Source organism: Drosophila tropicalis, unplaced genomic scaffold, assembly GCF_018151085.1.
Source record: "Drosophila tropicalis isolate 14030-0801.00 unplaced genomic scaffold, ASM1815108v1 contig_805, whole genome shotgun sequence".
In the NCBI taxonomy this organism is placed as follows: Eukaryota; Metazoa; Arthropoda; class Insecta; order Diptera; family Drosophilidae; genus Drosophila; species Drosophila tropicalis.
Genome location: NW_027173295.1, coordinates 1,053,308 through 1,076,859, shown reverse-complemented (window position 1 = coordinate 1,076,859; position 23,552 = coordinate 1,053,308). Strand labels below are relative to the sequence as shown.

Below are 23,552 nucleotides of genomic sequence, written 5' to 3'. Positions count from 1 at the left end.
TCGTGTGCAGTTTTTTTTTTCTCTTTATTGTGTGAAAGAAGTCGAAAGAAGTTCAAAACTTTGAATAGGCTTCTCAGGCATTAATATTTTAGTAGGCAGGCAGGCGGCAGAAGACTTTCGGTAGGGAGGGTGTTGAAGTGTGGGAGCTACCACGCCCCATGAAATGGGTCAAACGACAATGAAGCGCATCAAAAATGCAACTTTTGCTAGCAGGACACTAGCAGACAAGTTGTTGAACTAGTTGCAAGCAAAAGGGAGCAGGAAAAAGAGTGACAAGGGGGAGGGGAGAGAGAATAAGCGAGATGATTTGGCGCCCCCCTCAAACTAGAGAACAAACAAACAAAACCAAACCAAACCAAACACACCAACATCACAATGAACTAAAAACTGAACAACAAGTAGAAATCTGAAGTGTAAACAAAAAGAAAACCCATGCCACATTATCATCTTCGTCTTTATCTTTATCATCATCATCGGAATGGACTCGAGAAATGGAACTGGAAATGGAAATGAAGATAGTGCAGCAGCACCAGCAGCAACAATCATAAAGATGACAGCCAACAACAACAAATAAAGCCAACGACCAACTTTGAGATGATGATGATGCTCGAGATGAATTAAGCGCAAAGGCAACAAAAGATTTTCCTCTTGCCTGTCACAATATTAGGACAACGGGGTCCGAGGGGTGGGATGGGAGAGGAGCATGCCAGAAGGGAGAAAGATGACAAGTTATTAGCGGGGCGTGTGCATTGCCCTCTATCCTCAAATTTACATATATTAATCTAGAGAATATACAAAAGAACTAAATGGAAAACTGATTTATATCTACATTTTTACCTCTCTTTCTCTCTCTTTCTCTCTCTCTCTCTCTCTCTCTCTCTAAGCGGCTAATTATGTGAAATAAATAATTAAAATTGTTTAATAAATAGAAATCAAAATGCATAGAGAAAAACCACACGAAATATGTTGGAAAAACATTTTGTCAAATTGGAGCAGCTGCTGTTTGCTGTATGCAAAAATATTTCCATTCGTTTTGTGGCGAAAAAGTCAGCAAACGCTAAAGAGCACTTCATCCGAATACATATACATATGTACATATGTATGTACATATACTCCCCGACATATCCAAGGGAGAACATGATGAGGAACATTCTAGCAGTTGAAGATGCAAATGGAGATGGACATGGAGTTGCTGATGGGAAAAAGGGGAGAGCCAGAGCCAGAGACTGAAAGAAACAGAGAAATGTTGAGATGGAGGGCAACAACACAGTCTTTGTCACATTAGACAAAAAACCAACCAAATCAAATAGAGTATATACTATTTCGTATACTCTTATTCTTAATGCAAACATTTGATTTGTAAGTATATTATAGAACACCAAAACCACCATTCCAAAACCTTCGACAGATCAAAATCTATTATTATTATATTCAACCTTCTGAATTGATGGTAGATAAGAGTTTGTCCCTACAATTGTCAAAACTAGTTGAGAATCACAAACGAAATGCCAAAGCAAAAGGGCTAGCTAGGCAAAGCGTACAACAAATTTGTTTGTCCTTATCCAAGTTTTATAATTTAAAATTGATGAAATTTATACAAAATTATCTAAATGTGGAAATGCACTTGTGTTTCAATCTAAAACTGTTTCCAAGTTGGATTTTAATTTCCATGGTTTTTCTATTGAAAAATAATAACAATAGCAACGATTAATCATTGGATTTCTATATTACTTGCATTAAACAAATTCTTTTCTGTATGTATATCAATTACAAATTGATACATTTTTCGCATTGTCAACGAATTTGTTTACACTTTAAAAGAATTGCAAAGAAAGTAATTGAAGAAATATTTATTAAATCTGTGTGTGTGTGTGTGTGTGTGTGTGTTATCTATGTTTCACCTGGGAATGCAGTTTGCCATCTAAATATATAAATAATCAAGTTAGCCTTAATGAAAGTTTTCCTCACTTTGTTAAATTTAATTAACTTTTCATGCTAAATGGCAAAGTTATTATACCCTTTTACATGGGACATCGTATCATCACAAATGAATACGATGGGTGGGTGGGTCGACGGGTTGGTGGCTGCTGCGCTTGAGGGAGGAGGGAAGGCTGTCGCACCCGCTCAAGAAGCGAAAAACAAATGTTCAGGGCTCTGGGCTCTGGGCTCAAGCCCAAGTGCCTGGGGAAAAACGTTGAACGAACAAGCGAACGAACTTTTAGTCGTCATTCAGTCAGTTAGCCAGTCAGTCAGTCAGTCGCCTCATTTAGGGTGAGAGGACAATGACGCCTTTCGTCACTGTGTTGAGATTTTCCTGGCATGCCTATACACGGAGATTTGTTTTTCCTTTCCTTTTTTCGCAGTATGCGAAAATGGGAACAGAATCAGAAACAGAATCAGATGCATATATGCATATATATGCGGATGTGGAGGATGTGGAGGAGGCTCTCGCTCTTTCTTGCTCTCGGTGTGTGTGTGTGTGTGTGTGCATCAACGCGCGTCATCCCCCAAATGGGTGTGTGTATGTGTGAGTGCTCTTGGCTGGCTCTGACGCTGCCGCTGCGTCGTGTCTTTGTATGTGGTGGAATACTTTTACAGTTTGTTAAACTCTATTTTTAGAGCGACGGCCATGACAAAAACGGAGGAGGCGGAGGTGGAGAGGTGGTACAATCTCTGCTCTCTGTTTTCTTGTTGCTGCAACGTTGTGGGGGCGCTTGTTGGTTTAGTTTATTATTATTATTTTTGTAAAAATTTTCTTTCGTTTTCGATATGTTTTACATGTTAATATGACAAACACGAAATACATTTTCAGTGCCCCAAACTCAATTGAATTTGGTTGTGCACCAATTTGTTACGTATGTCGTATAAGATTGAGGATGAGGATGAAGAGGAGAGGGAGAGGCAGAGCTTGTTAATTGGGTGTCGCAATTAAAAAGCAAGAGACAGAGAGTGAGACGGGCAGACAGAGTAAAAGATTCGCTATAGTTCATGCCCCCAGGAGGTTTAGGTAGTTTTTTTTCGTTTTTGAGGGGGGTGGGTTACTCCTAGACGCTAGGCAATTAACAGTAACTCAATTTTCATACAAGTGCAAATGATGTTGGCCCCGCTTGACACTCTCCAGAGAAGAGATAGAAGGTGGAAGAAGGTGGGTTCAACTGACAGCCAGTGATATAAATGTCTATGTTAACCCCCCACCACTCCCACAGCCACGTTGATGACGACGATGGCGATAATGGTGTTATGGTTGCTGCTGATGGTGGCCAGTCCCCAAGACGGTAATATAATCCGCTAAGGCAACTCTCTAAGCAGCTTCCACTAAACAGAAACTAATACGAGCAACTATTAAATGCAATAACAACAACAACACCAACAACAACGGCAACTGCAACAACAAAGTGCAATTAAAAATTGCTGTTCGATTTTCTTTCTGCCAGCAATTTCCAACGAATTTTGTATATCCTTGTATAATTCTTATTAATAAATACTTTTTCACCCATCCCCATCTATTGGTTAGCTGGCAAAAATTGCTCTTATTCAGTCAGGTGGCAAAACGGGAATTGATTATTGATTTTATATATTAAATTTTTTGTTCTATGAAAAGTCAATCCAGTGGAAACATTATAAAAATAGATCAACATTTTTAAGCATCGATTATATACTAACAAATTTCGACTAGCTTTAGATGTATTATTACTTTTTTTTTTTTTGTTTATCAAAATCTCGATATACATTCAAAGTCAATCATTTGTATATTGATTAATTAACATTTAATTAAATGTATTTTCAATAATTATGTAAATATTTTTGTGTTTAATTTGCATATAACACAATGAATATCAATTTTATGTGTCTACAAAGTGATAATAATATTTTTTTTTAAATTCTTTTTTTTGGAGCCCAAAAATGTTACGCAAAATACTAATTAACATTTTTTGCTTAAGTTTGGCTCAAAAACAAATTTTGTTGTAAAAGTGTCAAAAAGCACAAATGATCTAAGCCCACTTTTGGCCTTATCACAAAAACCAATGTTTATTAGACACTGTTCAAAGCCAGATTTAACAATAAATGGTTGGTCTTATGTGGTCAGAATCGGTTATGATTTAGAATCGAAACACATCCATTGATCATCCTTCATTGATCGTTGCTGAAGAGTGATATTTTAGCAGCTTTCTTTTATGGCAAGGACTCACGTGGGTTTAGGGACTACTTCTATTTATAATTTAACTCTGAATCGAACGAAATTTACTGCAAGGTGCAACTTCTTATAGTTTTAGACAATTTGTTCAATCTAAAGTTTGAGCCGGCTATCAGGAATCTTGTGTATCGTATATCCTATCGACTTTAGAGATACTGACTACATCATAAGTTGTGAGTATTGGAGATCCTTTATTAATTTTAAACTTCATTGCGTGTTCTATCTACCCTTATTACCTGGAGTAGTCTAATACCCTCCAATAGATTGGCATTTAAGTAGACAAATGAATGATTTACAATTTCAGTATAGAACAGAATATTTGTATGTACATATATATTTTGCACAATGTTTGGAATAGAATACAAAAAGAGCTAATTGTTTCTTATCTTATCGGAATTGGTGGTTATCTGTGTGATAAGCATTAATAGGAATAGTGTCTCATGTTGCCTATGTTAATCAATGCTCCCCACTTTACATGAAGAGGGAATCAAACAACAAGCAACAACTGGTTATCGTACAGCAACAACAACCACAACAACAACATCCAATGGCTATGACGACTTTGCCGTCGTCCGTCGTCGCCTCTGACAATCGATTAATGGCACATATAAATGGCTATCTTCTGGTTGGTTAGTTGGCTGCTTGCTTGACCAGCTAGTTCCCTGGCTTGAGCTGGCCTGGTCAAGTTACTTTGACTTGACTTTGTCTCACAAATAAAGAAGAAAAAAAACAAAAAGCCGATTTCAATTCGCTTTCAATTTGCATGTTTTCGTTTTCAACGTTTTTTTTGCCTTTTTGTCGATGAATGGAAATGAACATAAAAATATTATACATATATATACTTATATACATATATATTGTGGGCGTTAAACTGAATGCGTTCAACGGCGCCGCTGCGACGAAGCAACCAAAAAAAAAAAAAACAACAACAACAAAAAAACCATTGGGTCACCAATCATTCCATTGGCGTCGGCGCAAATGTTACCGATGGCTGCGTCGTACATTGACGTTGGCGAGTCAGCAACAACAACAACAACGACAACTTTAAGCTGCACAAACAAGCTAAGGTCAATTTCGAGTGTGATGCGTCGCGATGCGATGCGATGAGCAAGACAAAGTCATTGGAACATAACTCGAAGATCAACACACAAATAATAACCCTCAAAAAAAAAAAAAAACAACTTTTCAACGATTCGCCGATTTTAAGATACCCTATAATCTCGCCCTTTATTCCACAAACTTTTCTTTTTGACCATTTTTGGGTAGTCTTTGCCAGTCAAAATGGTATCGATAACTTCTTATCATTTGACTATCGTTAATGGATCATCGCTAACACCAGAAGAAGATAAAAGATGGAAGCAACTTATAGTGTCCTTTTTGATGGCAACACGTAAGGTAAACAAACTAATTAACTGGGACAACAAATTTTGAATAAAAACGCAGAATATTATTGAATTATTTTGTATATTTGTAAACTTAAGATGAAACACTTGTTAAACGAACTAACTCGAATGCCATAAATCAATTGTGTTTAGATGGCTTTAGAGATCTATGAGCCTTACTGTCATTCATCAAGGAATGCTATGATAAAACCCAAGGAGAAGTCTCTATTTACTTAAGAACAAACGACTAATTTCCAAACATTAACCACAGAGAGGTCGAATATTATTCAAAACGTGTGAAAAAAATAAACATAGCGTATGAATTTATGAATTTTTTAGCGGGAACTCAGCAGAAGTTGAAACATATTAACACAATTGCATCAAGCCAATCACATAAAGGCACGCACGCAGGGAAAATAAGACCCCTATAGTTTGTGGTGGGAGGGGGAAACTCCCACAGAAGTATTTGATATACAAAACACTGAGTCTTAGTGGTAATTCGTTTACAGATTCTAGATTGTCAGGTATGGGAAATGAGTCCGATGAATGCCTTACAAAATTATACTCCCTAGACTTTCATCGAAATGAGTTTTCGGTAAGCCGATGAATTTCGATAGACTTTGATTCGACGGCTTATTAAACCCAATATCATAAATTTTGAAAAATCTTTAATATTGTTTTTAAGTATATTCGATATTCGATTAGCCTATTACTACTAACTGAACTGGGAACTCAGGCTTAGCCTAGGGTATGAAACAAAATACATATATACAATATATATGCATACATAAATCGTAAGACACTTTGCGGCTGCTGCGCCTACACTTACACATATGGAAAGCGAGTGAACAGCTGTCAAATTTACGTGCTTTTAATTTTTGAACGAAATTTCATTTAAATATTTAACAAACAGATAGAAAGAGAGAGAGAGAGTGAGAGTGCACTCTAATGATAGCCATGAAAAGGCAAGCCAACATGAAGAGTGTGGGAGGGGGGGGTTTCTTATTCATGGAGTGAGGAGTGGGCGCGGAGGTAAGGGGTCTGAATAGAGGGAAGGAAATTAAGCAACAACGCATTTTCTTGGCACCCGCAATTGGGGCATGCAAGCCAAGTAGGAAACAAATGGGGAGGGAGGGAAGAGGCTACATAGAGGGGGCAGAGGCGCAACTACTCAGCCACGGCGATGAAAAGCCAAACACTTCTGTCTCTCTCTCCCTTTCTCTCACTTAAGTAGAAGGAGGAGACAATATGTGGGTCAATGTACAACTAATTTTTCACTTTACTTTTATGGTTTTTTAATTTTACAACATTAATATTTCAAAGCGAGATGGAGAGAGATAGAAACAGAGACAGAGAGCGGAAGGGAGCGTCTGCAATGTATATTATTTATTGTTTCTATGGAAATTTTTTCTTCTTATTTTTTGTTTTTTGCTCATTTTTTAATGGTCGAACCCGTGTTAATTGATTGACAGCGGCAGGGACTCGGGCACGCGCTGCAGCTGCTCTTCTTTTCTTTTATATTGTATTGAGAATTGGAGAGAACATTGGTACATTGTAACGACATTTTCAAACGCTTGCAAAAGAGCCCAGAGTTCCTCTAGTTGAAAGCTTTGGGCCATGCCGGAAGTGCCTGTCAGTTTGTAGCAATATTTAATTATTCTCGAGGCGAGGAGTTGAAGAATTAAAACAAATTATAAAACACTTTGTTCAACAGAGACAGCGAGAAAGGGAGATAGAGGGAGTATAAAATTTCGTGTTTGTTTTTCTTTTATGCTTAGAATGTCTGCAGTAGATTACTCTGATAAGCCACATGATTCACGGTTAAAAATAATCTAAAAAAAAACTACATCAACAATGTTGAAATGTTGATAACCAAAGTCAGCATAAAGGAAACTTAATAAAATGAAACATTTAGGTCATTTTGATAAATGCTATAGAAACTTATTAGTTCAAGTACATATATTTAGTCAAGGTCTTGTCTAGACTTATCATATAAATGTCATTTATCAAGAAATTTATGAACGAAAACCAACAAGAATATTTCTTAGGATTAAAGTAGTTTCAAATTAAAAATCATAAGTAACTAATTAATTTATTAAATGTACATTGACTGGAAATTAGAGCTCTACGTTTTTTCTTCCCTTCTTTTAAGTGTCGGCCTACAACAACTCTTATCTAGGCAATTCGAACTGCATGTTTCTCTACTAGAACAAGCAATACATGATCAGAACTTACAATTAGACGTCAAAATCAACAAATTTACGAAACTTACCATCGCACAATGGCTGGTATTGTGAATATTAGCGAATATTACCCTGACAAATCCTTACCCCTTGTCACCTTGTCGTCCAAATCTCAAAAGCTGATTTTTCGACATTTCGATGGAAAAGTCGATATTTTCGAAAACCCTTGTTATTGCAGGAAATTCTAACCTCGGTAAATGTTTTGACATGTCTCAGAGGCGATTGTTTTATTTTTTTGGATCAAACGAGGCGCAAATTATTGCCAGTAACTTTAACTTTAATCAGAAGACAAAATGATTAAACATATGACTCTTAATAAGAGTCGAAACGGATTAAAAGAAGTCATGAGGAGTCGTGACTAACATTTTCTCCCTACAAAGGATAACGAGCTCGATCAAACTCAACGATTCAAAAGGGATTCGTATATGATAAGTGAGTAATGTTAAGTAAAATTTAGATAACCCACAATTATTTTTTTTTTTTTGAGTTTTTGGCAAAACTGTAACAAGCCACCTGAGAAGACCTGAAAGAACTACAGAGACTATTCTATAAACCTTTCTGTGGCACCCTGTATAAGTCATAGATATTTCACATATTTCAGGATTTATATTCTTCTTCCATACACACACAAATACACACGATCAGAAGTCACGCATTCATCCGACAAGTTCTTTTATTATCCATGAATAATTACATGCGAATTTATCTGTCCAACCACGCCTCCCCCTCTCCACCTCCCACATCAATCCACTCGATCTCTAGAGAGACTAGACTATTATTTATTATGCATGCAATAAACAAAAAAAACGTTGTTTTTTTTTCTTCTTTTCCAGTATGTTGTTCAATTGAAAAATGAGATCATCGATTCGGTAGGAAAAAGAACAATAATTAAAATTATTTTTGAATATATACACATATATATCCATCCATTGTGAAATGTTTAATAAACAATGTCAATGGCATGGGGCATGACATATACAAAAATACAAAATAAATAAATAAAATTATCTATTGCCAAGTCCAAGTCAGTCAGACAGACAGACAGACAGACGGTTGCAAATGCCACTTGGCAGCGAGCTTAAGGTCTTTGCGGATTAGTATTGAAACGAACTTAGCAACCAACGAATAACCAACAATGTAATCAATTAGAGGACATCACTCGCAATGGGAGACGCATGCCGTTTCGAGTACATGAAGTCAACTCACACACACACACTCACATGTGTGTGTGTGCTCTCAATGATTGATGTGGCATGCCCATCTGTGCCCATTGCCTTGACAGCAGCAGCGACAACTTCCGAGTTGCTTCCAACAACGGCGAACGGAACTCAACTCGTGCAGCAGCTTGTGTCAATCGTGGCTAAAATAGACAGCCAACTTACTTTACATGGCCATAACTCAGACTTGAGGCTCAAGCGATCCAAGACTCTACACTATGATGTGATGGTGTGTTCTAGGCCAGTTCCAGTTCGTTTTGCTTGCGCCCAAAAATGGCAAGGTCCAAGGCCCCAAGTCTTTCATTTTTTGGCAACAAAACTGTGGGACTTTTGCTCTTTACTTTTTATGGACAAGTGATGATTGCAAATCAGGCTAAAAGGGCTTGATTAGAAACTCTTCTTTTTAGACAACAAAAAACAAAGAAATAATTATTGAGACAGCGACTCTCAATAGTTTCAACTCAGATGTAAAGGAAATTTGCCATGTTATTTCACCCTGAGACGAAGGGAAAGCAATAAATTTCCTTGATGTATTCTAGAGATTTGGCATCGAGAGTCATTTATATAGATGATCTTATATGTTTGCTTAAATTGACATCTTTTCTTTTCCCTTTTGTCTTAATAACGCTTTAAGGCCAAAAAGATTAACTGTTGTATACATTTTTTACCAAATCGTTTTAACAACTGAAAACTTCACCATGTTGTTGAGATGTGAAAAATTTTGGAACTCAATATCCCATATATCCTTTTGATGAGTAATTGTTAAATCTTACTTAAAAGACAATGAATAGAAGACAAGGTCAAAATGTCACACAATTTGATCGATTTTGGTCTTTTTAAAATGATCAAATTAATTGTTTGCTAAATTCAGCTTATCAGAATAATTTAGCACGTGCAAAATTAACAATTTTAGTGATTTCTTTTATCAGTTAAACTACAAATATGCATAAATGAAGGTGCGAGTTTGGAAGAAAGAATATAAACTAAAAAAGACGTTGTATCTTTATCTTAGGGTACTAACTATAATATTTTAGGCTACCTTTAATATCATTATGCATTTAAAATGGCTCAAGTGTAGAATAAAATTTCCAATGACTGCCAAAAAATGTGTCAGTAAGAGAGAGAGAGAAATAAGCTTATCAATTGGCATTTCCGACATCGTTAAACCTTTTTGCTTGAGTCGATAGAAAATTGTGGAATTAGTCACAAAGTTTACTTGCACTTTAATGTAATTAATATACATTTCTCTCCCTAGTCTTTTGCTGAGATCACCGACTCCTTAACCCCACCTCCCCACACACACCATGGAGTCCCCTCCCCCCCCACCTCTAGCGTAACATGCCTGTGTATGTCCATTTTGTAGTATCTTTTAATTAAAAGCAAAAACTTCAAAGATATTTTTGCAGCACGCATGTTTGCCTCCTCCTCCTCCCTCCAGATGGCAGATAGATATACATATCTTTGCTTTTCTCTAAATGTTGCATGCAAATGGAGGGAACAACTTCACCTACTAAGCACAGTACAAAACTCATTAAGTAGTCCCCTCCTCCACTGCTCGAAAGAGAACTCTGCCACTACTTGACCTTTTTTTTTGTTGCTGTTTTTAAAGAGGGGCGTATGAAATTAATAGACTCTCCACTCGCTTAATTATCACATACAGCAGCAACAACAACTACAATGAGCAAGTGTTTTTTTGTTTTCCAGAAGTCCCTTGAGTAAAATAGAGAGAGAGAAATAGACAGAGTGAGAAAGAGAGAGAGGAGAGTCACCTCGCTGACCACCATCATCATCATCATCATCATCATCCCACCATTCAGTGGTGCGAGTGCTGCGTGTGTTTGCTTTATTAGATGATGATAACTGGCTAATGAGTTGAACTGCGGTGCGGAAAGCCAAAAACATGTTGTTGTTGTTGTTGTTGTTGTTGTTGTTGTTGTTGCCTCTGACCAAAAGCAGAAGCCACCAAAGACAACCGCAGCAACAATAACAAACAATAGCAGCAACCAACAACAACCGGCTACTTCCTTTCCTTAGTGACTTAGCTGCCCGCGCAATTTACAAACTGAACAGAAAAACATAAGAACGACAAAAAAATAGGATTTTTGTGTTTGTTGTTGCATACCCTAACAAAATATAAATGTATAAAGTTGAGTAAAGGGTAGCATCTTATTGCCTTGATCATGGTTTAAGAGGACCATAGGAAACAATAAATAACTTTGTTGGAGGAGGAGACTAAGAGACTTAATAGCCTCTAGAAGGTTTCGGGGTGAGAAGGAGAAAGATAACTGAGTGGACAACCATAAAGAAAGACCCAATACAAGTTTTTCAATGTTCGTTACAGATTAAGGACTTCTACAGTGGCGGTCAATAGGTCAATATGGAGCTAGTGAACGACAAGAACCGACCAACGAAAAAACTTAATCACTGTTAAAGGTAACTTTTATGACAAGAGTCATCAGTCAGTACACCTGTTACCTGTACACGAGGTCCTTGATTAATCTTCTCTCTTTCTTATTTCTAACTTCGATCGTACACAATGTCAGCAAAATATCAATTTGGGTGGAGGACAATTTACCAAATAGTTAATCTGCCAATGGTGAAGGATTTCAGAAACAGAATCAACAAAATCACAGAAAAGTTATAGAATTAAAAGTGGATAAGAAAGGACATGGATTCTTTTAGGAGAATGTTGTTTCTTCTTTTGCAAGATTTCATTTTGTTCATTTGGTCGTTTTAGAAGTTGATTTGACCACTTGATCCCTTTTATATTTTGGTTAGAAAAACAAATATAAAACGTCTTTAATTGTAATTTATAACGACTTAATTAATTTATCTAATATTTATAAATTTATCTCAGAACGACAATCTAACTTATGCAAATTTTGAGAAATTAATTTTGAATACAAATCACGATATGATAAATTTTTGATTTTGTTTTTTCTTTTTGTTGGTGTTTCGCTAGATCGCTTAGGGTAAATGCTATGTCGGTGTTGATTTAAGTGATTTTCTTTATTTTGCTATTATTATGATGGTTTATTGCTGTTGTTGTTAGCCCCGAAGGTGAGAAGCGCAAAATTTTTGTGAAGAGCCCCCACACGAGACAAGAGAACCAACTGTCCCTGCCCCTGCTCCTCCCCCAGCACCTCTTCCTTCTCACCATTATGTGTGTGTGTGTCTCTTTGTGGCAGAGTCTTTAACTTTAACAGAGGCCACCAAGCAGCAGCAGAGAGATCAGCGGCCAACGGTAAGAAATAACTGCGCTTATATGTATGTATGTATATATATTTATTTATTTGCGCATAAATGGGGGGCTTCACTGGGCATGACCGCATGCAAAACCAACAGAAAACAAAAACAAAACCAAACATAAATCCGTATACGATATTTTTAAGTTTCGGTTACCCTTCACCCCTTTAGGTAAAAAACTCTCTGGGCATATTAGAATAGGTAAAATGTAGCCAATAATTATCAATATAAAACCACCATACACATCATGCTTTCAGGCATATATGTATGTACATACATACATATGTAAATAATATCTGTGGATCCTTCCACTTTAATATCTAATTGAGCTGTGCTTTTTTTATATAGACAAATATAGAGAGAGGAAAGAATGCGAAACAAATAAAACAAAATTCTTTCTACATTTACATATGTACATATATAGGATAGACAAATCCTAATACCTCCTCTATACGGAATTCACAAGATCTCAAAAATTGAATTAAAATATATACATAAATATAAAATAATTTATGCTTTTGATTCGACCAATTTATCATACATATTTTAAAATGGCATTAAATATTTGGATATTTCAACAAAATTAGTTCAACAAGTTTAAAAATATATATATAAATCATTATAATTTTTTGCGAAGTGGCAAAATATTTAGTTCGGATTGAAAGACATTATTCTAACTTGAAAATATATATATGCCTTTTCAAATATTCAAAAAATAGACTAGTTTATCGACATTTTTACAATCAAATTGAATTTAAAAGCATTAAATAAGATATAACTTTCAACGATTTGTAAAGTTAGGAGTTTTTAGGAATTTTGAGAATTTTCTAAATTTAATTTTAATCAATTTACGGATTTTGCTTGGAACTATAACTATGTATATACCTTTCACAGCGCCCTCAAATCGCGGTCCCCATAGCATTATGCTTATGCTGCTATATGGCTAATCCGGCACTAAATAAATGCGGTTAAGAACTCAATAACTCACTCATTTCTTCGATAACATAAAATATGAATAGCGGACCTAAAAGGCGACATTATAAATTGAAATAATTTATGATAATTTTCAATTTGTAGGGTATTAAAAAGTCGAAAATTTTCTCTTGGTGCTTACGGTAATTCTGGTTTCTCTTTCTCATTTTGTATTGTTGTTTTTGTTGGTGTTGTCTATTTCAGTTTCGTTCTTGGTTAATTCTTTGGTCTTTTGCATTTTAGTTAGTTAGTTGGTCGATATATTTATGTAGTTACATACATACATATACGTATGTACATGTATAGAAAATTCATATTATCTTGCGCACTTTGCTTATTTGCTTTTTGGATTTCGTGTTAATCATACATAGAGGAGAACTCTATCTATCAATTGTACTTAACATTGAATTTCCGTGCATTTTTCGTGGTCGTTAATTCTTATCTACCTCCAAGAAGAAGAAGAACAACAACAATATATTCTATCGGCAAGGTAAAAAACGAAAAAAACCAAAAAAAAAAAAAAAAAAAAATAAACTCAAATTGATAATGAAAAAACCCAAAACAAATAGTAACAGAAAAATATATGTATTTGTGATAAGCATTTTGTGGCTGGTGGGGAGGTGGTGGAGAGAGGCAACGAAAGAAGGAAGGAGAAAATGAGTCAGAGAGTGCAAAAAAAAAAACGCAATAGAAAGGAAAAACCAATGAAGTCTCTTTTATAAAAGCGATCAGAGGTGGTTTCATATTATGGACGACACTGTCCTGTGTCGATTAGCATTCTCTCAGGTAAAAGGCACAGGTAGCCGGGGCAACAATAACAACAATAACAAGAGCAAAAAAGGGGTTGCAAAAATATTTAAGAAAAAACAGGAAAACCAGACGACTTATTTAGCCTGCAGCAGCTGCCCCTTATGACTCAGTCCCCCCTCTTAATTCTCTGCCCATTCCCCCCATCGCTGACACAGCGAATGGAAAAACAGAAAAAAGGAACTTGCACTCACCCTTCATAGCCGCCATCCAATTCCAAGGGCAGACGTTTCAGCTCCGACATATCCAGTTCCAAACGCAAATTGGAAACTTCGCATAGCAAGCGATCACGTTCAATGCTCAACTCCTTAATCTTTGTATGCAGTGCATTATTCTCTCTCAGCAGGTCCTCGACATTGAGACAAACTGATCCTCCGCCAGTTGTTGCTTGCTGTCCTGTGGCTGTTGCACCACCCACACTCACACCAACGCCAGTGTCCACCATCAACATGGAGCTGGCTATAAGCAACGATTGAGTTCTTTGATGCAACAGGTCGGATTCCGGTGATATTTCCGACATCTTTGTGTATTGTGTGATTTTGTTAATAATAATAATCCAGTTGATTCACTTTACACTTTTTTGCTTTGCATATTCTTTGGGAGCACAACACACACGCGCACTGCACTTACACACCGACACAGCGACAACGCGGAGACTCCACACTAGCCCTGGCGGCCACGCACTCGCAATGCACCAAACAGGAGCGCCACAACAACAACACTTTAATTAATCAAACAATAAACAAAAATTATCAAAAAAATTAATTTAAAGAGGGTAAAAATAATACCAACTGATTTTGAATGCACTTCTCTTCGGTTTTCGTTACGTTTTGATAAAAAGTTGATATATTTTCTGTTTAGTTTCACGCGCGACACCCGCTCACTTTGAAAACAAAAACAACAATAACAACAACATGGCGAAATAAATTCGCTCGGCGCGCCGAATTCGCCCAAGCCGTAAAAAAAAATGAATATTCGCCGCAATGTTTTGCCCTCTCGCTGCAACTTTTTGCCCTCTCGCCGTAACTTTCTGCCCTCTCGCCGCAACTTTTTGTTTTTCTTGGCAACACTGTCGACCAGCGATAAATCGAAATATATCGATATTTTCACCGACTTTATCGCAAGTGTAGTGTGACCAGCGCTTAAAAAACTTTGTTAGCTGGATTATATTTTCGTAATTACTTTGTTATAATTTAAGAATAATTGTATTTAATTTTTAACTGGAACAAAAGCTCAAAATGCCACGACCAAAGTCAAACGTATACAGGAAATACTTTACATTCGACTCACAGACAAATACAAGCACCTGTATGGTCGAAAAGGATAACAGACAATGCGGTCATCATATTATGGTAAACAGAGAATGGAAACATTTTGTTGCATTTAAAAATTTGGATAAACAATACTTTCAATTTAAAGGGCAATCATGGTTCAAATCTAACCAGTCACATCAGGCGATGGCACAATGATTTGGTTATTGAGGAGCCGGAAAGAAATGGCAAGAAACCAAAGCCTAGAGCAGCAATGGACCTGCACGATGAGGTAGATGTTGTCAATATGGCTCAGGTGGAATTGGAAGAGGATACACAAACGTACTATAATGATTCCCAATGGCCCTCGCATACGCCGGATACCTCAACACGTTCGGAATTTGAACAGAAACCGAAAATCAATGATAAACACGATGCAGAACTAACGCCCAATTCGTATCTGTATCGTCAGGATTATTTGCAATTAAAACGGGAGGAACTCAATTGGACCAAAGAGCTGGAGCATCAAAAACTGCAAATGGAAGCCAAAAGACTGGAGCTCGATGAGAAGAAATTTGAGCTTGATCGTGAGCGAAGTCGACAAGAATATGTGCTAAAGAAACTAGATTTAGAGCAAAAGGAACGTTTGGTCAAATACGAACTGGAATTAAAATATGGTAAAAGTGTTCCGTAAACGCATCCAAAAAAGGAAGGAAATGACTGTATGAATTCCAATTTAATTAAAGCCCTTGCAGAGAAGTGGTACACCAATTTCTAGCCAAAATCTAAATGACTGCCTGAAATTCTGTATCTCCTATACATACATACTATGTAGATATATCCCATATGTGTCTGTATACAAAAAAAAAAAAAAACACAATCAATGTTATGATAAATTGTTAATAAGAGTTGTAAGAGTTACATTTATATATTCGATCTACTTCGAATAGAATTTAATTAATTTATAAATTTCTATTAATTATTTTTAAAATATATGTATGTATGTGTGTAAATAATTAGATTTAAGAACCCAAACTATATTTACTTAAAATTAGTGTCCAAAATCTGTACATACTGCATTTGTAAATAAAAAAAGAAAACTCCAATTCAAAAAACTCAAGTCAATCTATAAAGTTTGTTTCATTTAAGTCAATTTTCAGTATTATAATCGTTTTCGAAAAAAAAATATAGAAGTGCTTAAAATATTGACCGCTAGGTGGTGTCTCATTGGGGTGCCGTTATTTACAATGTGTGAAAACGGTAAATTCGTTTTCGGTAATCGATTCGAAAATTCCTTAACAGAAACTTTCTCATGAAATCGAAAGGGACACATTCAGATTGGCATAAGAATGAGGGAGATGGCATACATTTATTTGTGTTGATATTTATATACCTATCTCTTTTAGCCTTTTTTTGCACAGTCTGATTTGTCTATAAGCAAGCTGTTGTGTAATTTTGTTAACGCTCGATAATAATGTCAAATATATTTTTGGTTCGAAAATCTGGATTATTGGAGACCCAAAGCAGGTTTTCGAACTCAATTTTGAGAACATATTCTTCTTACTTATACCACTGTGCCGGGTCATAAACAGCTGATTACGCATCCTCCAGGTAAAGACAAACCGGCTTATGGCTAATTCCACTGGAATTGTTCTAATTACTGGAACGCCAGGTAATCCACTTCATTCTGTCTGCAATTTGGTTTTGATTCGTAATCCTTGCAGGTGTGGGCAAGACCACTTTGGTGCGCAAAATCTGTACAAAACTTTCCAGAGAAATAAAACTGCAGGGATTCTATACCGAAGAAGTCCGGGATGAAAACCATCAGCGCATTGGTTTTGATGTAGTCACACTGGCGGGACAACGTGGCAGACTGGCACGGGAGAAGTCGGCACAAGAAGGCCAGAATTTACGGTGTCCCAAAGTGGGCAAATATTCCGTGTATGTCAAAGAATTTGAAAATCTAATTTTGCCCATTCTTGAGATAAATAATGGTGATAAGGAGCTGCCGCCGGCATCTTTGTGGATTATTGATGAAGTGGGCAAAATGGAATTGTGCAGCAAATCCTTTGAATCTGCTCTCCAAAAGCTAATTCTTTGCCAAGTACCTTTGGTGGCCACCTTACCCCAACAGAGACAGCCGCTACCTATGGTGGAGCAACTGAAGCAACAAACTGGATCTGTTATCTATCAAGTGACCAAAAGCAATCGAGATGATTTGTGTACAACTATTACAAAATATCTTACAAAATAAATCATTTGGATCTTTATTTAATTTAATATATATATATATGTGTATATATTCTAACTAAGTGCTAGGCATCTGCTAAGGAGTTGGGGTTGAGTGCAGGCGGCGGCATTGTGGTAGATTGGGATTCACTTTTGCGTGTGGAACGTTTGCGTACCCGTTTTGTCTCTTTAGCCCAGTCCATTTCATTGTAGAGCTGCTCAGAGGCTCGCCAATGCAATTCCTGGCGCTGCACTAGATCTTGATGTTTCTGCTCGAACTCCTTATCGGGTGGTACAAGTAGCTCCCAGCGTTTTGTGGCATTCACACGGGCCACAGTGCGAAGTACATCCAATGTTTCCGCTGAAGGCAACTGAACGGCGGCCATTACCTGAGTACGATATAGGCAAGCAGTCCGAGAGAACCGAAAGAGCTGCATTTGGAAAATGAAAGGCATATTACTCTCTATAACAAATGGTGTTTCAACCTAATGAACTTACTATATAATCTCGTGCCCGTATCATTTGCTCGGCAGTCGCACCATTGGCATGTGAGAGCATTTTCTCAGGATAGACCACTTCCGATCTGGGAACCCAATTGCCATGAAGCAATATGCCCACTTGCGGCAACAGGGCTAGCACTTTATCGGCTGTGACCTGAGGATCGACATGTTCACTGAGAACCTTCATCAAATCACTGAACGATAACATGCGAGCATCTTTGAGCAGGACACGCAATTGCTCCAACAATGGCATCGTCTTAAGCATTGCCTTATTATATACTGGATGGGCCATCATCATCGTGTTCACTTGCTGCACTTGCTCATCATGGGGCAAGAGTTTCCTCAGGTATTCATTGGCATTAAGGGCCAACGATTGATTGGCCTGATGATTGGTTGCATACAATTTGTGCCGTTCGATTTCCGCAGTCGATGAGTTCCGGGGATGCCAGAACGTTTCGCACCATGGTTCGTCCATAATCCGTTGCACGAAACTGTTGTAGGTGCCCCCGCGTTGTTCCTTGGTCTTCTTGGCAGCAGCCGCCCCAGGACCACGTGCGAATTTGACTGTCACTTGTTGTAGCACCTCCTCTTCGTCGACATCGTCTGACTGGGCCTTTTGCTCGGCCTTTCGACGTTTGTCGTCCTTGTCAAAATGATTTAGAGCAGGTCGCAGCTGAACAATCGATGCCAGTGGCGACAAATGGACCTCCTTGTCCGCATATATGCCCACAATGTATTTCGAAATGTCTGTCAGGGAGCGAGTGCTGGTAAATGCCTGTTTGTCCATTATGCCACGTTTATATGTTGGCCTCTCGGTGGCCTTTGCCGGTCCAGTTCCGTATGTATTCTTGCCATCGGCGGCCACGGCGAATTGCTCAGCCTTAAAGCTGTCATAGTGCTTGGATTCTATGTTCAAACCAAAGTCCACCTTCACCTCCTGGGTGAAGGGTTTTACACAGCAATTAACGACCACCGCGTCGTCATGATTTGGCAATTCCGTTTTGGTTGGATATTGGAAGAGATAGAGGTTGCCCTGTAGATTTTTCGACAGGAACACTGGGATCTGGGTATGTAATTTCAAAAGAACTTTAATTGCTGCTACATCAAATAATCATAAATGGCCAACTTACCTCCTCAACAATGGGATCTTCCTCATCTTCGACTTCCATCGCTTGCCAGACAAGATGCACGCTTTAGAGGTAGTGTTGCAAATCGCTGCGAGGCCAGTCAGCTGTGCTCAACACTAAACTTGTTGCCAATACACATTGGAGCAAGATGATTAGAAAAAGAAACAATCAATTGGGATAGTCCCGTTAAAAAATTGACTAATTCGAAAACAATGTAAAATAGACAAATAATCCCAAATGCACTTCCATACATGGGGTTGCATGTTTTGACTCGCCCAAAAGCCCATTAGAACATTTTGATCTCGATTTACCGGGTTTTTCGATTTTCCGTGATGGCTCTGGTCGCGACCTTCCCGGATAATCAGAAACTGTATATATTTTTTTAATTCAAACGTATTCAATTAATTTTTGTTGTTTCTAAAACGATTTGTTTCCATGTCAAAGATTTTTTGTCCAACAATTGATTTAGTTTTTCATTGCTACACACCACTGTGTACGTTATTTTGCAACGGACACCGAATTCAAATTATGGTTGGCTGGTCACACTTGTTGCCCAGGGTCTAGGCGACCTAGGGCCAAGAGAGAGACCTCCGAATTTGGCAAAAGGCCTATGTATATATTCATAATGATATAACTGTCTTCTAATAATGTACACGGTCAGCTCGGAGATCTACAGTGAGACCAATTATCAACCAACTCGGACAGAGGATGGCCAGAAAGTGGTGTCCAAGTTTCGTTTCCGTTATCCGGAAACTGGGAAAAAGCAGGATAATTCATTGAGCAGCATTATTGACAAGGATGGAGATCTGGATGTTGACCGTCCCCGGCGAGGCGTCATTGAACTTGAACATTCCGTGGCAACCGAATTAAAATTGGTGGGCCTGCAAGTATGGCGAGGTGCTCTGCTCCTGGCGGATTATCTATTCCATCGGCGCGAGTCCTTGGCTGGCCGGACGATAATGGAGCTGGGAGCTGGCGTTGGCCTAACTAGTATAGCAGCCGCCATCCACAATGCGGGGCAGGTTTATTGCACCGATGTCGATTTGGGTTGCATTCTTCAACTTATAAGCGGCAATGTGCAAAGGAATCTCAAATTGCTCCATGGTCAAGGTCAAGGTCAAGTGAAAGTAATGGAATTCAACTTTCTCACACCCAAGGAAGAGCAAACTGACCAATTACTTAAAGCCATAGATGCCAGCGATATCATATTGGCAGCCGATGTCATATACGATGACACCTTGACGGATGCCTTCATACGGGTCATCGATGAGATGCTAAAAAAAGACAATAAAAAGACATTCTATGTGGCCTTGGAGAAGCGCTATGTATTCACATTTGCCGATTGTGATTCTGTGGCACCCATGTACGAATATTTTGTCGCACAGACAAGGTCAAAGCCATGGATTATAGAGCACCTTCCATTGGATTTTCCCCAATACTTTGAATACGAACGCTGCCCACAACTAGTGCTGATGAAGATTACCTCACGATAGATAATCCCCCTTTTTTTTTTTGTACATATGTATGTAGCTAGCTGAATAAATGGAATACAAATTAAAATAGATTATTAGATTATTATTTGCTTTAATATTGGAATTTTAAATCAGTTTAAGCGAATGCTAATTCTCGCTTTTAAAGAAATTCATGTGAATTTTCATAATTGACTTTAAAGTTTAGTTGAATTTTTTTAACAATCTTATATTTTATTTAAATATTCAAAAAGATTCTTAAAAAAAAGTTGTTTACTATGCTAAAACCCAATTACCCGCAAATTGACGACCATCAACAACCATCACAGATCCTGCATGGCTAGTATGATATTCTCCAATGCCTGTCGAGCATCTGTGGCTGGAAAATGCTGAAGCACCGCAAGAGCAGCTGCCGTATGCTTACGTTGCAGCTCCTTGGTCTTGGCCAGGGCAGGACCAGCTAGTATAGCCTTATGAATCTGATCATAGTCAATATTCTCCACAGACTGTTTGCCCTTCTCTAGTTGGGCATACAAGCTGGGATCATGTTCCAAATGGAACAATACCGGAGCACTCACCAAACTGAATGTGGCATCCAAAGGCAATGTGGAACACTGGAAGGGCTCAGCATCTAAGCAAGCCTGCCAAGCCATGGCCAAATGCTTGCCAAAGCGATATGCATGTCGCTGTAGCTCTTCACTCTGACCAGCCAGTTTAAGTGATGCTTGACAGGATTTGCCTAGAAGGCTGCCGGCATTTAAAATATTTCTACATTCCCATTCCTGTTCGGGATTGCCCAAAACCTGGGCAATCGGCATGGGTGTCATGACATCATGCTCGTTAAAATCGACGCCAACATTCAACGATGGGCGCTGGAAGGTGCCCGGCTTATAGGGCAATGGATTGTTTTGCTCATCGCGTTCGCCAATGAATTCGGATTCGGAAAAATCACGTACAGCCGACGAGATTAGTTCCACGACCTCTTGGTTACGCAAATTGGCCAACTCGGCACTAGAATGACCCAATAAATAGTCACCAGTGAGAAGGCCAATTTTATTGCCAAACGACATATCATCATAGGTGGCCACATCCTGGCCAGCTTCCGTGCTGGCCTGTAGATTAACTACGCTCTGAAATCAAATCATTGACTTGAGCTTCAGTCGGTTAAATACGAAAATTTGAAAAATTAAAACTCACATTATGCACTAGATGAGATATTCGAATCATTTCAGTGACTTCGGCCAAAGCACGTTGAGAATGTAGAACCCCGGCGCTCTTATCCTGCTCCACATCCGGTATGCTGGGGGCATGTCCTGCTGCCTTGGATACGAGTAGAACAATTAAACCCCATGCCTGCATCGTATTTTTGCCATTATAAAGGAGATGTCTGAAATGAATAAAATTCATAAATTTTACTAAAACTCGGTCCCGATGCTGTGGAATGGAATTTGATGGCTATTTACTTGGCGGTCTTCATCAGTGGATGGGCACTACCCACCAGTTTGCGCAAATGCAATGCAACATTGGCTATCTCATCGCTAAGGAGCCAGCGAAGACTTAGAAACGATGTGGGATATCCAACTATGCGTTCTGCCTCACTGACAGCCCTATTCCAATCGTGTCGAGGCGGTGGCGTAGTCACCTGTTGCTGCTGTCTGCTACTTATGGTTGACGTTGCTGTCCAGCGATGTTGTTGTTGTTGCTGTTTCTGCTGCTGCAAAGTGAAAGTTTTCAGCGCAGGCGCCGCCAGTGCCAGATAACGTTTTTGCATCAGGCTTAGGCTCTCTCCATGGGACATCCTTTGGCTCAGTTGTTGCATAATCCTATACATTTTTGCTTTCTATTTGAAGGGGGATCGATTGAATTTACTAATTACAAAACTTTGTATATATTTATATCCAAGTGGAAGAATTCGTTAATCTTGGCTTGGCTGCGCTTGGCTGAACTGCTTCGTCGCTTGCCTTGTAGAAAAGTGAAATCTTCAAGCTCCAACTTGGACGTCAACGTCGCCGTTGCTGATGTTCGACGCCACTGCTCTCACCTTCACCTGTCTTGCTGTCGATGCCGCTGCTTTAGCTTCTGCTTTTGTCTTTGTTGTTGTTGCTGCTGCTTCTTCCCTTGGCGGCGGCGGCGGCCCACTTTTACAATAGTTGTTTGCAGTGGAGCCGCCGTTTTGTTTATTTTTATTGCCCCACGCTTTAACATGGAATTTCGGGTTGCCATAACAGGTTTTGGTAACAGGGCTGCATAACACGCAAGAATTTAGAGTTTGTAATAAATGAGTCGCAGCCCTGGTAAATTAATTCAAATGTTGCCGCTGTTTTTGGCCAATTGGCATCTCTGCTGGATTTAAACAGTGGCTTGGCCAACATTCCCTGTATTTCCACGCAAGCAGAAAGAACATACCGAAAATACCAAAAACGACATATAAATACCAGAAACCCAAAAAAATACCAGAAACACACAGAAATACCTGAGTTACAAAAATTGCAAACTTGTGTGAAAATCCTTATCCAAACAAAAATGTATTCTTGATCAAAACAAACGACAATTAATATTAAAATCAAATTAAAACAAACCAATATGAATTTCTTTGTTTTGACAAACAATTCGGATTTCTTAATCAAAGCAAGAGAAAATAAAATTAGTGGTTCAAAGCGAGCATTTAAATATTTCCGCAGCAATTGACGGGCGATGGTTTATATGTGTGTGTGTGTGTTTGCGTGTGTGTATGCGTGTGTTCCAAGACCTAAAGAGAAAGGAGCAGGAATAAGAATAAGAACAAAAGGAAAGTGGCTACAATAAACGGAAACAATCTAGATCTATTGAACGGCTATTTTGAGAGTACCTAAGAAATCAAAATTCACATACAAACATTTGTCTTTGTATGTGTTTGTATGGAACATTACTACAGA

General features: G+C 38.2%; 6 protein-coding genes across 7 annotated transcripts in view; 3 read left to right on the top strand and 3 right to left on the bottom strand.

The window, feature by feature from the left end:
- Positions 1 to 14,948, bottom strand: part of siz (Brefeldin-resistant Arf-GEF family protein schizo) — a 44,122-nt gene extending 29,174 nt beyond the window's left edge. The window contains exon 1 of the mRNA XM_068293642.1: positions 14,257 to 14,948. Within this exon, the coding sequence (XP_068149743.1) occupies positions 14,257 to 14,582 (326 nt within the window). The 5' untranslated portion in view covers positions 14,583 to 14,948. The remainder of the gene's footprint in view (positions 1 to 14,256) is intronic.
- Positions 14,949 to 15,177: 229 nt separating this feature from the next.
- Positions 15,178 to 16,317, top strand: LOC137579947 (myb/SANT-like DNA-binding domain-containing protein 4). Its single transcript, XM_068293848.1, has 2 exons — positions 15,178 to 15,414; positions 15,482 to 16,317. The coding sequence occupies exons 1-2, from the start codon at positions 15,301 to 15,303 to the stop codon at positions 16,004 to 16,006; spliced, it is 639 nt and encodes a 212-aa protein (XP_068149949.1). The 5' UTR covers positions 15,178 to 15,300; the 3' UTR covers positions 16,007 to 16,317.
- Positions 16,318 to 16,760: 443 nt separating this feature from the next.
- LOC137580050 (nucleoside-triphosphatase THEP1) lies at positions 16,761 to 17,587 on the top strand. The gene is given in 2 exon segments (XM_068293967.1): positions 16,761 to 16,984; positions 17,037 to 17,587. Coding segments are annotated over 2 exon segments (594 nt in total). The 5' UTR covers positions 16,761 to 16,941.
- On the bottom strand, positions 17,552 to 19,259 carry Polr3E (RNA polymerase III subunit E). The gene is made up of 3 exons (XM_068293694.1): positions 19,172 to 19,259; positions 18,040 to 19,104; positions 17,552 to 17,972 (listed from the first exon to the last, which is right to left on the bottom strand). The coding sequence occupies exons 1-3, from the start codon at positions 19,208 to 19,210 to the stop codon at positions 17,628 to 17,630; spliced, it is 1,449 nt and encodes a 482-aa protein (XP_068149795.1). The 5' UTR covers positions 19,211 to 19,259; the 3' UTR covers positions 17,552 to 17,627.
- Positions 19,260 to 19,717: 458 nt separating this feature from the next.
- Positions 19,718 to 20,743, top strand: LOC137579944 (methyltransferase-like protein 22). The gene has a single exon (XM_068293844.1). It carries the CDS (start codon positions 19,816 to 19,818, stop codon positions 20,659 to 20,661), a length of 846 nt encoding a protein of 281 aa, XP_068149945.1. The 5' UTR covers positions 19,718 to 19,815; the 3' UTR covers positions 20,662 to 20,743.
- A 97-nt stretch (positions 20,744 to 20,840) lies between these two features.
- Positions 20,841 to 22,997, bottom strand: Pdss2 (Decaprenyl diphosphate synthase subunit 2). Of its 2 annotated transcripts, none has more exons than XM_068293775.1 (4): positions 22,685 to 22,997; positions 22,101 to 22,477; positions 21,835 to 22,024; positions 20,841 to 21,767 (listed from the first exon to the last, which is right to left on the bottom strand). In XM_068293775.1, the coding sequence occupies exons 2-4, from the start codon at positions 22,466 to 22,468 to the stop codon at positions 20,961 to 20,963; spliced, it is 1,365 nt and encodes a 454-aa protein (XP_068149876.1). In that variant the 5' UTR covers positions 22,469 to 22,477; positions 22,685 to 22,997; the 3' UTR covers positions 20,841 to 20,960. The 2 variants fall into 2 exon arrangements, with proteins under 2 accessions (XP_068149876.1, XP_068149875.1); XM_068293774.1 differs by having other exon boundaries at positions 22,679 to 22,995.
- Positions 22,998 to 23,552: the final 555 nt, after the last annotated feature.